Source organism: Mus caroli, chromosome 11 (assembly GCF_900094665.2).
Source record: "Mus caroli chromosome 11, CAROLI_EIJ_v1.1, whole genome shotgun sequence".
Taxonomy (NCBI): domain Eukaryota; kingdom Metazoa; phylum Chordata; class Mammalia; order Rodentia; family Muridae; genus Mus; species Mus caroli.
In genome coordinates, this window is record NC_034580.1 from 94,750,706 (window position 1) to 94,763,966 (window position 13,261).

At 51.2% G+C, this 13,261-nt stretch overlaps 1 protein-coding gene across 1 annotated transcript in view; it reads left to right on the top strand.

The window, feature by feature from the left end:
• The first annotated feature begins 1,564 nt into the window (after positions 1 to 1,564).
• The window catches only part of Rapgefl1 (Rap guanine nucleotide exchange factor like 1), a 16,396-nt gene continuing 4,699 nt past the window's right edge, over positions 1,565 to 13,261 (top strand). Inside the window, exons 1-8 of the mRNA XM_021178039.2 lie at positions 1,565 to 2,430; positions 5,012 to 5,090; positions 6,755 to 6,890; positions 7,116 to 7,213; positions 10,445 to 10,557; positions 10,692 to 10,859; positions 11,650 to 11,747; positions 11,861 to 11,983. Of these exons, the coding sequence (XP_021033698.1) occupies positions 1,911 to 2,430; positions 5,012 to 5,090; positions 6,755 to 6,890; positions 7,116 to 7,213; positions 10,445 to 10,557; positions 10,692 to 10,859; positions 11,650 to 11,747; positions 11,861 to 11,983 (1,335 nt within the window). The 5' untranslated portion in view covers positions 1,565 to 1,910. The remainder of the gene's footprint in view (positions 2,431 to 5,011; positions 5,091 to 6,754; positions 6,891 to 7,115; positions 7,214 to 10,444; positions 10,558 to 10,691; positions 10,860 to 11,649; positions 11,748 to 11,860; positions 11,984 to 13,261) is intronic.

Here is a 13,261-nt window from a genome sequence, read left to right on the forward strand (position 1 = left end):
GCAATTCCGAAAAGCTCCCATGTGGTTTCAGTGTGTAGCCAGAATGGAAGCCACTGCTGCTCCAGGAGGACCACAAATTAAGGCTTCCTTTGCTTCTGATTCAAGGTCTTGAGTGTAGTGACTGCCACTTTCTGTAACTGGAAGGGTCTAGAGTCCGGTTCCCCAAGCATTTAGTTTCTAGAAGTCTCTCAGTCCCTTTTTATTTCCAGCTCCCACACCCTTCACACTCCCCAATTTTTCACCCTTCCTAACCGACAATCCCAAATCCTGCCCAGAGAGGAGGTTACCAAGGCAACCGGCTTAATCTGGTAACTGTGGCATGTGCAGAAGAGAAGCCCTCCCCTCTTCTTACTTGGTTCCTAAAAGGTTACCTGGGGAGCTCTGAGCCACTCTAGCCAGATCCTACTTCCAACCTTCAGAGGCCGAGTGCCCGATTAAGGCTGTCCAGGAAACCAATGCTCAGATCCAGCTTCATAGCAAAATCGGAGGGTTTTTTTTTTTTTTGTTCCCTCTCCAGATCCCCAGATGGGTGTGCAGAGCTTTATTTCTGTGAACACATGCTCTAGCACACATGGAACTGAGTTTGCACTGACAGCAACACAAGTGTGGTACACACCCTGTCAGTTTCACCACTCCCAGCTCTTAGCATTCCTGTCCATCCATGCCTTGCTGATGCACAACAGTAAACAGGGGTGGGACTTTGCCCAAGGAGCACCAGCCCACCAGGAACCCGGTGCCACTCCTTCACCATGTATACCAAGCCTGGATGTGTTCACACTATGTCTCTACAGTCCCATCCTAGTGGAGTGTACCCTGGGAGACAGAATGCTCTGGCGTAGCCACCAGGAGTAAGGGCAGTATTTCTCTCATTTTATGGCTATATACACTAATGTGCTAGGTGATGATAGTTGGCAGTTTGGGGACTTACACATCTCTTCAGTCTTGCTTCCCTTCCCTACCACCTGGACTAAGATGCCCTTGTGCTTTTGGTCGTCTCTTTCAGTCTACTATCTCTTTTCACCCCAATTAGACCTGCCACAACCTGCTGGCCTCTGCCTGGCTCTTTCCTACTTGCCAGTACCTGCCTTACAGGGCGGCCCTGCACCACCCCCTATACCCGATCAGAAAGGGATATGGGTACCGCCCCCAGTGCCAATACCAGTTTACCCAAGACGCCGTCCCAGCCCTTCTCAACAGGTGGAAGATAATGACCAAATAAAATTGTGGGAAAGATGCAAAGAGTTCAGCAGTCTTTATAAGCCTCACCTGTGCACAGGTAGGCGTGCCAAGGTCAAACATATGCCCTGATTATTTGAAATGCTCAAAAGAGACCCGGTAATCAAGAGCCAGGAGTCCTCTGCTTTGGTAGATCTCTCCCTCGCCTTTGCCCTTCTGCGACTGTCAGAAACCAGGTCCTAATTTTCCTCGCGGTCAGCACCAGAGCCCAAGTTCAAGCCTCGCGCGGCCGGGCGGGGGCGGGCCTAAGCAGGGTAGGGGCGGGGACTGGAGGAGGGGGCGCGGTCTCAATTCTGCCACCTTCCCCGGGGCCAGGAGCGCAGCCGCCGCCGCGTCCTCAGCCTTGCGCTCCGCCCGCTGCCTCTGTCGCCTCAGCCCGGCCCCAGAGCGCTGAGACGGGGACACCAGCCCCTCAGCCTGCCAACCCTTCGGCCGCAGCCAGCATGGGGGGCCGCTGAGAGCGAGCTCCTCTTCCCTCTGGCACCCCCCGCCCCGGCCACTGGCCACTGGACTCTGGCCAGCGAGGCTCGGCCACCTCTCGCTCGCAGTCCGACGCCTGGCACGGCCCTCGGCTCTGCTCCCCCGGCTCTGAGCATCGTGTCCCCGCCTCCCCCCGCCCGCGCCTGGGACACCTGGGTCCCCCGGCGGCCCCTAGGAGAGGGGCGGGGGGGGGCATGAAGCCACTGGAGAAATTTTTGAAGAAGCAGACGTCGCAACTGGCGGGGCGAGCGGTGACTGGAGGTCCCGGCGGGGGTCCGGGTTGCTGCGGAGGGCCTGGAGGGGGTGGGGGCCCTGGTGGGGGCGGCGGTCCGGCCGGGGGACTGCGGCCACTGCAGCGGCGTCAGAGCGTGTCTCGCCTGCTGCTCCCAGCTTTCCTCCGAGAGCCCCCAACCGAGCCCGGGCTGGAGCCGCCCGTTGAGGAGGAAGGGGGAGAGCCATTAGGGGTCTCTGAGGAGCCGGGCAGTGGGGGGCCCTGCTGGCTGCAGCTAGAGGAGGTTCCCGGGCCTGGGCCGATAGGATCTGGGGTGCCCCTGCGCTCTCCTTCCTCGTACTCCTCAGATGAGCTATCCCCAGGCGAACCCCTGGCTTCACCACCCTGGGCCCCCCTGGGCGCCCCCGAGCGGCCAGAGCATCTTCTGAACCGGGTTCTGGAGCGCCTGGCTGGAGGGACCACCAGGGACAGCAGCGCCTCAGGTAAGCCTGCTCATCCATCCCAGAGCAAGAGAGCACGGGTTGGGGGGTGGGAGGTGAGGGGTTGGCCCGGGGGATGGTCCCTGGTTTTTTTCTTGTCCTCAGTGCTGGTGTAGAGGATGAGGGGAACCCCGAAGTAATGTAGGGGAAGGGGCATGGTAATGCCCACCCACCTTCCTCCCCACATTAGCTTCATTCTAGGGGAAGAAGGGAAACCATCTCTCTCCTTCAACCACCCTCCCTCTCTCCCCGGCTATTAAGCCAGTCTCCCACGAGCCCTTGATACTGCTGCCTACCTCCCCCCACACCCCCAAATTAGGGCCTGACACCCTAAGGTGGATGCTTTCCCGCTGCTGAGATTGTACGCTGCCCTCCAGACCATAGCTGAGGCCTGAAAACCGCTGACAGGAGTCCCTGGCTGTGTAGAAGCGCCTCACTTGGTGGGGCCATGTGGATAGTCACAGGACCCGGCTGCTTTTATTGGGGATGAATTCGAAGGTCTCTAAGGGAAGATACCAGGAGACTGCAGCATCCAGAAGGCGTTGGGCCTCCGCAGCCCCCACCCTTCCCATGCCATGCCTCAGCAGAGGGCCTTTTTTAAAAAAATAATAACCACACCCCGAGAAGCCTGAGATGATGCCATTTCACCCCCTGTGAGAATGCCAGCACCCTACTAAAGGGCTTCTGAGGAATGTAGGCCCCCACATCGCTAGTTGGTATGGATGTAGAGATATCAGGGTCTTTCGCTCTAACTAGGCACTCCACAAAACCCAGAAGGGGCTTAGGATTGAGAGACCAAGCTTGAGACCCTAAAGAGGAGGGTGTTAGGAGTTACCCTTCCTTCTCTGCAAGGCATTCTGGCTCTAGGAGTGGAGTGTCACCCTCTACTCCATTTTTGTCCTGAAGGTCGGGGTCCCCTCTTTTGGCTCAGGCTGCAGTTGCCCTGGGGAGCTGACACCTTTTGGATTTAATTAGAAAAATATCAGACACACACAGCTCTCTTAACCATAACTTCCCGCCTACACCACACACCCTGTGTCTCTATGACACATTCCCCAGGGAGGCTGTGCGTTGGACCGGAGCCTACTTTGGAAGAAACAGATGCCAAACTGGAGCCCCCGTATCAGCATCTCTCCACTCTGCCCGCGTTCCTTGTCCTTTACTCCCATTTTAACATTCACACTCTAGTGAGAGAAAGATGCGAGGAAGGATGTCAGGCCTCTTTATGCCGAGGCCCCAAACCTGGAGCTGGGCGTGAGGACTGGGGACCCTTCTGACTGACTCTCAGAACATAGCTGGGTAGCTGGGTAGAAAGGGAAAAAGAGGCTGTCCAGTTTGAACAGTGGATTGTCCAGTTTCCCCTGGGTTAAGACTCCCCATTTGTCACCCATATTATCTGGCCCGACAGGCTAAATCTCCAGAGTAACTAGTTTGGGAATCCTCCCTGTTTAAATTGCCACTCCAATATTTTTAATATAAGCCACGTTATCAAGCTTCTTGATTTCTGCCCAGGCTGCATGGGAGGCGACAAATGCTTAGTGAGGGCTCTCCTCACCTAGCCAGAGCTCCTTCAATGGTCTAGGCAGCCCCTTGTGGCCAGTAGGTACTAGGGCCCCCCACCCCCATACTCTGCTTGCCCCTGTATTGAGGAGAGAACACAGCATTCTAAGTCCTTCTGGCTCCAGGCCTCAGTTTCTCCTCTGTGAAACAAAATGAATTCAAGTAGACAATCTTGTGTTGCTCCTCCGCCTCCACCTTCATGGCTGGCATTGGCAGCAGGGCATGACAACCATGGGTTGTCAGAAGCCATGGTTTTGACCTGGAGCAGTGCCTGGGGACCTGGCCCTAACCTGTCCTGGTGAGGACACCTGGCTCCCTCCCTGTGCCCTGCCTGTCTGTGTGTGCCAAGCAAGCCCTGCCCCACCCCAAGGCTGGCGGCAAGTCAGGGCGACCTCGTACCTGGCTGACTGGCTGAGCCAGGCCCAGACAGGGGTGTGGAGGGAAAAGGGTGGAGAGAGGAGCCCCTCCCCTGTCCTTCTCATCATTAACCCTTCCACCTCTGGGCACCCAGTGGACACAGGACTTCTATTTAAAGACTGAGATAAAGAGATGGCGGCCTGTCTCCGCTGCCAATTTTCATGGGGATGGTCCCCACCACCTGCCCTGTGGAAACTCAAAACTCTTGAGGTTGGGAGTGATCAAGGAGGATGGACACACATCCCACACATCCACATCCCTCTGACTGGAACCTCTGCTTGCCAATTCTCCGTCGATGGTCCCTTCTGTGGACTCCCTTTTCTCCTGAGCAGATCTCAGGCATGGTGGTATTATCTGACCAACTTCCCCCACACTGAAGAGAAGGGTGCATGGCCTTCAAAAGCACCCCCCCTCCCCCCAGCTGCCTTGGCAGCTGCCAGCCCCACCCCCGCAGCGGCTGCCCAGAACCTTCACACATGTGTGCACTCGCGTGCAGAGCATGACGGGACAGGTGGCCGGGGCTCCAGGCTTACCAAAGAGGAAAAAAAATGAGGGTTCAGGGTTTGCAACCCCCTCTGACCTCTGTGACGCCCATTGCTCTCCACAGATATTCTTCTTGACGACATTGTTCTTACCCATTCCCTCTTCCTGCCAACAGAAAAGTTTCTACAAGAGTTACACCAATAATATCCTTTTCTAAAGCCTCTGAAAGGACAGACCAGGAGGGAGCCATGTCTTCTAGTCTCACAAACGACATCCCAGCCCAACTCTCCTTTATTCTTTTCCTTTTACATATTTATTGTACATAAGTACACTGCAGCTGTCTTCAGCCACACCAGAAGAGGACATCAGATCCCATGAGGGATGGTTGTGAGCCACCGTGGGGTTGCTGGGATTTGAACTCAGGACCTCTGGAAGAGCAGTCAGTGCTCTTAACTGCTGAGCCACCTCTCCAGTCCCTAAACTCTCCTTTAGAGGACACATCCAGCCTTTGATCTCACCAGCTGTGTGGCCTCGGGCAGATCACCACGTCACCTCCTGGAGCCTCAGTTAGCCCGTCAGTCAAATGGACATGAATAGATGAATTAGCTCTGCTCTGGGCTGCTGTGAGGACCAGCCTTGCTGCAGGTGTGGTAGCACTCTGAGACTCCGATCCAGCATAGGGTGCTGGCTGCTCAGAGGCAGTTATCAGTACTCACTGAGGTGCTAACCACATGAACATGTGTATGTGTTACTGATCTACTTAAGGGACGGGGAAACTCTGTCCCCACTGAAGTCCTTGCTCTAAACCAGACAACGGTGGCACATGCTTTTCATCCCAGCACTCTGGAGGCAGAGGCAGGTGGATCCCTGAGTTCCAGAGCAACCTGGTCTACAAGGCAAATTCCAGGACAGCCAGGGCTATGCAGAGACATCCCTGTCTCGAGGCGGTGGAGGTAGAGGGAATCCTTGCTCAAAACATAGGGTCCGGTGTCAGTACTGTGCTTCAGTAGGGTCAGCTAGAGATGAGCTACTGCTGACCTAGTTATTGGATCTCTTGGCAGCATATATCATTTACTTTACTTGGGTTTTTTGGTTTGGTTTGGTTTGGTTTTTTGGTGTGTGTGTGTGTTTTTTTTTTTCTTACTATGTAATCCTAGGTAGCTCGTAACTTCTTCTGTAGACCAGGCTATCATTGACTTGTGGTGGTCTTCCTGCCTCTCCCTCTGCCTCCTGAATGGTGGGAGTACAGGAATGCACCACCATGCCTAGATTAATTGAATTATTTTAGTACCTAATTGTTTGGGGTTTTTGTTTTTTTGTTTTTGGGGTTTTTTTGTTTTGGGGGGGGGTTTGTTTGTTTCGGGTTTTTTTTTTTTTTTTTGAGACAGGGTTTCTCTGTGTAGCCCTGGCTGTCCTGGAACTCACTTTGTAGACCAGGCTAGCCTCGAACTCAGCAATCTGCCTGCCTCTACCTCCCGAGTGCTGGGATCAAAGGCGTGCACCACCACACCTGGCTTAGTACCTAATTGTTAACATCAAGCCCTTGGGTAGGATGTTATTAAGCTCTCTGAGAAAAATCGGGTCTCAGTGTGAGATAAAGTCAGGTTTTCGGGCTAGCCGGAGATTAGCTGGGTCTGGCAATATTCTTAAGGGAACCTCTTTACCAGGCAAGGACTGAATGTGGTCAAGTTGAAGCTCTTATTATTATTTGCATTCTGAGCAAAATCATGGCTGGTATGTGTGAGTCTTAGCTTCGGGGCCCTGAAAACCTTCCCTCCTGGTACCCAGGCCCAGACTATTTGGGGGACAATTTACTTTTCTCAATGTCCTTGGCTATCCAGAATTTTTACTTAACTCAGGGCGTCAGCTTTGTTCAGTCAAGGAATGTGGAGGGTCCAGAGGGGCTGGGTCGGAAGCAAGCCTGCCTCGCTCTCCTTCTCCATTTCCTGGATACCTACCAAGGACTTCTGCAAGAGGAAGAAGGGGCTGGCCACATTATCAAGGTGGGCCTGGGAGGGGAAAGGTGGGTGAGTTGGCTCTCAGCTCTGCCAGGGGCCCCTGTGAAGGACTCATGTTCCTTAGCTGGGTACCTGGAAGCAAAAAGATGCCCTGGGGCTTTGCTCTATGGGATTCCCAGTGCTTAAGGCATGGAGACTCTGCCTTAGGCCTTGTAGCAAGTGGTCCCGAGGAGACATCTGTCCTCATCATATCCTTTGCCCTCTCCCTAGGAACTGTATCTACTAATTATGAAGGATGAGTCTCTTTACCAAGACCTCCGAGAGGACACACTGAGGCTGCACCAGCTGGTGGAGACAGTGGAGCTAAAGTGAGGAGAAAGGGGACCCCTGAGTTCCTCTAATACAGGGGCTGCCTCTGGTCTTGTGGCTTCAACAGATCAGTTATTTGTTTCTTTGCTTGCTTGCTTGCTTTCTTTCTAAGCTATTTATTTATTTATATTGCTTTATCTGCATGTATATCTGTGTACTACCTCCATGCGTGGGTATGCCAAGGTCAGAAGAGGGTTCCCAGGAACTTAAGTCATAGATGGCTATAAGCTACAACGTGGATGTTGGGAACAGGAAATGGGGTCCTCTGCAAGAACAGCCAGTGCTCTAAATCACGGAGCCATTTCTCCGGCACCTTTAATATTTCAATATGATTTTCTTTCAGCTCCTTTCCCTTATTGGAGAGTAACATAGAACCACACAGAATGATGTCTCTAAATCAATCTATTTTTAGAGGGGCAAGGAGGAAGCTGGGCAATGTCTCCTACTTACTCTATAGCTCGAGCTCAATTTGTAGCCCAAGAGACAGCTTCTGCCAGCAGCAATCCTCCTGTCTCAGGGTTCCGAGTGGGCCTGTGCCACCAGGTCCAGCTCCATTCTTTTAGTTTTTGGTCTGCTTTTCCTATTACTTGGGTGGTGTTCCAGCAGGTATTTTACAGCCTCTGCTTTCTGGGAAAGAGCCCTAGTTTATAGCTCTGAGTCCCATGGCGTAAATTTTCTCACCATGGTTTGTCTCCAGCTATCAACATGGTGTCGTTGACTGTGGAGTTGAGAAGAGATCTGCAGTAGTTACGTAGTATTTCCACTACATCCATACACAGGCGTGAATAAGCTGGAGCAGAGGCAGTACAAAACTTAGTAAAAAAAACTTAGAAAAACTACCTTTTGGGTTTTTTCCCCCTCTTTTCTTTCTTTCTTTCTTTCTTTCTTTCTTTCTTTCTTTCTTTCTTTCTTTCTTTCTTTCTTTCTTTCTATCTTTCTTTCTTCTTTCTTGGTTTTTCGAGACAGGGTTTCTCTGTGTAGCCCTGGCTGTCCTGGAACTCACTTTGTAGACCAGGCTGGCCTTGAACTCAGAAATCCACCTGCCTCTGCCTCCCAAGTGCTGGGATTAAAGGCGTGTGCCACCACACCTGGCTTTTCTTATTTATTTATTTATTTACTTACTTTTCAGATGGAGTCCTTGAAACTTGCCCCAGTTTTTTTTTTCACATTTGCCTCCTAAAGTCCAATTATAGGCTTTTCCATGGCGCCTGGCACAGGTTTTGCTGTTTTGTTTTGTTTGTTTTCTGAGACAGGGTTTCTCTATGTTCTTAGAATTCATTCTGTAGATCAGGCTGGCCTCAAACGCACAGAGATCCACCTGTCTTCTGCCTTCCCAGTGCTGGGATTAAAGGCATGCGCCACCACTGCCTGGTAAAACTGTCTTTTCGACAATGATTTATTTGACCTTAAGTTTATAACAGGTGCCAGGCGGTGGTGGCGCACGCCTTTGATCCCAGCACTTGGGAGGCAGAAGCAGGCGGATTTCTGAGTTCGAGGCCAGCCTGGTCTACAAAGTGAGTGCCAGGACAGCCAGGGCTACATAGAGAAACCCTGTCTCGAAAACCCACAAAAATAAAAAATACAAAGTTTATAACAGGTGTATGTATGAATGAATACACATCCAATGGCTGTCCTTAAATTTTAGTTAACATGAGTGACAGAGATGGCTCAGTGGTTAAGAGCACTTACTGCTCTTCGAGAGGACCCAGGTTGGATTCCCAGCACATGGGCTCACAACCATCTGTCTAGTTCCAGAGGCTCTGATGCCCTCTTATACACTCTAAGTGTAGGGCTTGCCATGGTACACAGGGCACATGCAGGCAAAGATACCCATACGCATTAAAAAAACGTATAGGTTGATTGCTGACCGTAGTGGCGTACCCCTGTGATCCCAGGTATATGGGAGGCTAAAGTGGCAGAAGAGTCATCAGTTCAAGGCCAGCTTGGACAACTTAATGAGATCACAGCTCAAGATTCTAAAAAAATAGTAAGGGCTTGAGACACAGCAGTGATGCAATGCTTGTCTAGTATGTGTGGTGTCCTAGGTTTAAACCCTACTTTTACCAAAACAAACAAATAAACAAACAAATAACAGTTGGCAAAAATCCCCAGAATTGACCTCCCTAGCATCAGGACACGAGTGCATCAAGTCATCTCTTGGTTTTCTCTGCTTCATTCCTGCTGCTGTTGCCACAGCCTGTTTGGGACTTCAGCCTCTGGCCTTGCCTCTTTCTCCCTTCTGACACCAAAGATATCTTGCAGATTTTCCTAAAGGAGTCCTTCACCTCCCTGTTCCCAAAGCATCCATGTTTTCTAATGTCTCCAAGCCAGCACCAGCATCCTTCCCTTCTCACCACCCGATAATCTAAATATCCTAAGCCACCATCAGCATCCTTCCCTTCTCACCACCTCCTGATCTTCTCTGACTCCTCTCATGTTTCTTTTTCACCTATTTTTTAAATTTAATTTTATTTTATGCACATTGGTGTTTTGCTTGTCTGTATGTTGGATCCCCTGAGGCTGGAGTTGCAGGCAGTTGTAAGGTGCCATGTGGGTGATGGGAATTGAACTCCGGTCCTCTGGAAGAGTGGCTGGTGCTCTTAACCACTGAGCCATCTCTCCAGCACCCCCTTTTCATCTATTTTTCTGGCAACTTTGGTGCCTTCCTACTTTTTCTTCCCATGATCCTTCAGGGCTCTGATCAAAGGCCATCTCTTTTATGGAAACATTTCAGATTTCTCCCTTTCAGGAACTTTCCTTCCTCCCTCCACAAGCCTCACCCTCCTGCACCTTTGTCACCTCACCAACACTTCCTGGCTGGTGTTAGAAGTAGCTGCACACATGTCTGTCTCCTTCACAGATTGTGAAGCCCTTGTCAGCAAAATTCAGGCATCTGATGTCCTACTACCTACCCTGTGCTGAGAGTGTGGCAGGACATGAAGGGTGAAGGACTGTAAAAACTAATCCCGTTCCCCAAGAGGTGTCAATCTGGTAGAAAAGTCGACACGAACACAAACAATATTGTTCCATCATTTTATGGCTTTTGAGACGAGTCATCTTTCCTCATGGGTGGGTGGACCAGAGAAGAGCCCCTGAAAGAGGTGGCATTTGATCTGGGTCACTTGGACAGTTGTCCTGTGCTGGTCATTGTCCTATCCCTGCTTAATGTTCCTGCCTGGTGCTCCATATGCCTGGCAGGGCTTGCTGATGCCCAGCAATGCTCATGCCAGGATTCCAGAAGAGAGCCAGCCACCCAGCAAGCAGGTTAAGCCGCTCTTCCGACACTTCCGCCGGATAGATTCCTGTCTGCAGACCCGAGTGGCATTCAGGGGCTCCGATGAGAGTGAGTATGGCCCTTAGGAGGAGCAGAGCTTCTGGAGAAGGTCTGGGAGGTGATTGGGTCTGTGGGCCTTTGTACACCAGCAGCGGAGTCTCCGAAGGCCCTTTCACGGTGTCTTCCCCGTCTCTGTTCTTCAGTTTTCTGCCGAGTCTACATGCCTGACCACTCTTACGTGACCATACGCAGTCGCCTCTCGGCATCGGTGCAAGACATTCTGGGCTCTGTGACAGAGAAGCTGCAGTACTCGGAGGAGCCTGCGGAGCGAGAGGATGCCCTCATCCTCGTAGCTGTTGCTTCCTCTGGAGGTGAGAGTCAGCACACTAGGCAGGGCTAAAAACTAAATCCCAGGTCCTTGAGGCTTCAAGTGCCATCCTGGGTCCAGCTTTGGTGAGTACATCACCTAGGAGCCCCTACCCCAAACCTACAGGATTAGAATCTGCATTTGGACCAGCTTTCCCTGGAGATTCCTATGAATATTTATATTTGGGACATACTGTTGTTCTGGCCTGGGCGCTGCCTGATACCTACTTGGAGATTGTGTTCTAGGTCCTTCACACACACCTCTCCTCAGCATCTTACATGCTCCATTTTTTTTTCTTCCTCAAACTGAAGACATAGGGGAGGCTCCAATCCTATGGAGAGGCAGAGAGCCAGCAATGTAGCATAGCTTGTGTGTGTGTGTGTGTGTATGTGTGTGTGTGTGTGTGTAAGAAAGACAAGATATCATATATAAGCCCAGGCTGGTCTGGACTTTGCAGGCTTTTCTGCCTCTGCTTCCCAATGCTAGGATCTCAGGCATGCTCCATCACATTCACCTTATCCTCATTTTCCATAAAGAAAAAGTATTGCAGCCTGTCCAGTGTCTCAGGGATGAGGGGGGTTGAGAGAGGAGCTACCTATGGGGTGGAGTCTATAAAGGCGAAGGAAATCATTTGACAAATTTCAGATGAATATGGCCTCAGCTGGTGATGATGCTGGTCCTGATGGTCTAGGATGTGTGTCAGCGTAGTGTTGTGGACTCCCATATGGGAAGGGGGATGGTGGCTCAGGTATGTGAAGGGTGTGGCCAAAGCTGAACAGCCTGTTCCTCTGCAGAGAAGGTCCTCCTCCAGCCAACAGAGGACTGCGTTTTCACCACGCTGGGTATCAACAGCCACCTATTTGCCTGTACCCGGGACAGCTACGAGGCCCTAGTAAGAATTGTTTTACCTGTCTCTGCTGGTCATGAGAGAGGCGAGAGGTGGGGCTGAGTCTCTCACCTTACCACCGGGAGCCAAGTTCCTCTCACCCCCCCACCTGTCACCAGGTACCCCTTCCAGAGGAGGTCCAGGTCTCCCCAGGAGACACAGAGATCCACCGGGTGGAGCCTGAAGATGTGGCCAATCACCTGACTGCTTTCCACTGGGAGCTCTTCCGATGTGTGCACGAGGTGAGGCAGAAGCTCATGCTAGACTGGAATGTGCTCCCCTGAGTCTGCTTTCCTGACAGAAGCTCCTAGCTAGAAGGCTCACACGTGGGCAGTGCACAGTCACAAGCTTTATAGGAATTTGTCCCTTCATCTGGGAAAATGGTAGAGAACCTCCTCAGCAGAGTGTTTTGGGGCCCAAGTGCTGCTTCTGTAGACTCTGAATCAGAATGCGTGTCAAGATTCGTTAAAAAAAAAAAAAAGAGCCTGGTGTGGTGGCGCAGGCCTTTATTTCTAGTACTTGGGAGGCAGAGGCAGGTGGATCTCTGAGTTCGAAGCCAGCCTAGTCTACAAAGTGAGTTCCAGGACAGCCAGGACTATACAGAGAAACTCTGTCTCAAAAAACAAAAAACAAAACAAAACAAAAGATTAATATTAAACTGAGGGTCTATCTAGTTCAGTTGGTAGAGTGCTTGCCTACCACGCAAAACCCCGGGCTTGGTCCTCACCACTGAGTGAACCAGGCGTGGTAGTGCTCAGGCGTGGTGGTCCTGTCGTCTCAGGACTTGGGAAGTGGAAGCAAAAGGGTCCAAATTATCCTGGGCTACAATGATGAGTTGGAGGCCAGGCTGAGATACATAAAACCCCAGCTCAAAACAACAAACAAAAAAATGTGAGGGCTGGAAAATTGGCTGAGAGGTTAAGAGTGCTGGTGTTTCAGAGGGTCAGTGGGGTTCCCAGCTCCAGCTCCAGTGCCTCACAACCACCTGTAACTCCAGCATCAGGGATTCTAATGCCTTCTTCTGGCCTCTGCAGAAATGTGCACATACACATACACACAGAGCCCCCATATCCCCCAACACATAGGAAATCTAAAAGTGTTAATGTGTTATTGTTGTTGTTTTTGAAACAGGGACTCAGATTGTAGCCTTGGCTATCTTGGAACTCACTATGTAGACCAGGCTGGCTTTAAACTCAGAGATCCACTTGCCTCTGCCTCCCAAATGCTGGAATTAAAGGTGTGCACCACTATGCCTGGCAAATTTAATTTATGATTTATTTTATTTTTAGTTATCCGTGCATGTGCATGAATGTACACATGTGCATGAGAGTGCAGGTGCCCACAGAGGCCAGAAACATCAGATTCCCTTGGAGCTGGACTTCCAGAGAGGTGTAAGCAGTGTGGCATGGGTGCTGGGAACCGAATTTAGATTCCCTGAAAGATCAGTACACATTTTTAACCCTTGAGCAACATCTCCAGTACCCCTGAAACTAAAATCATTTTAATTTTTTTTTTTTTTT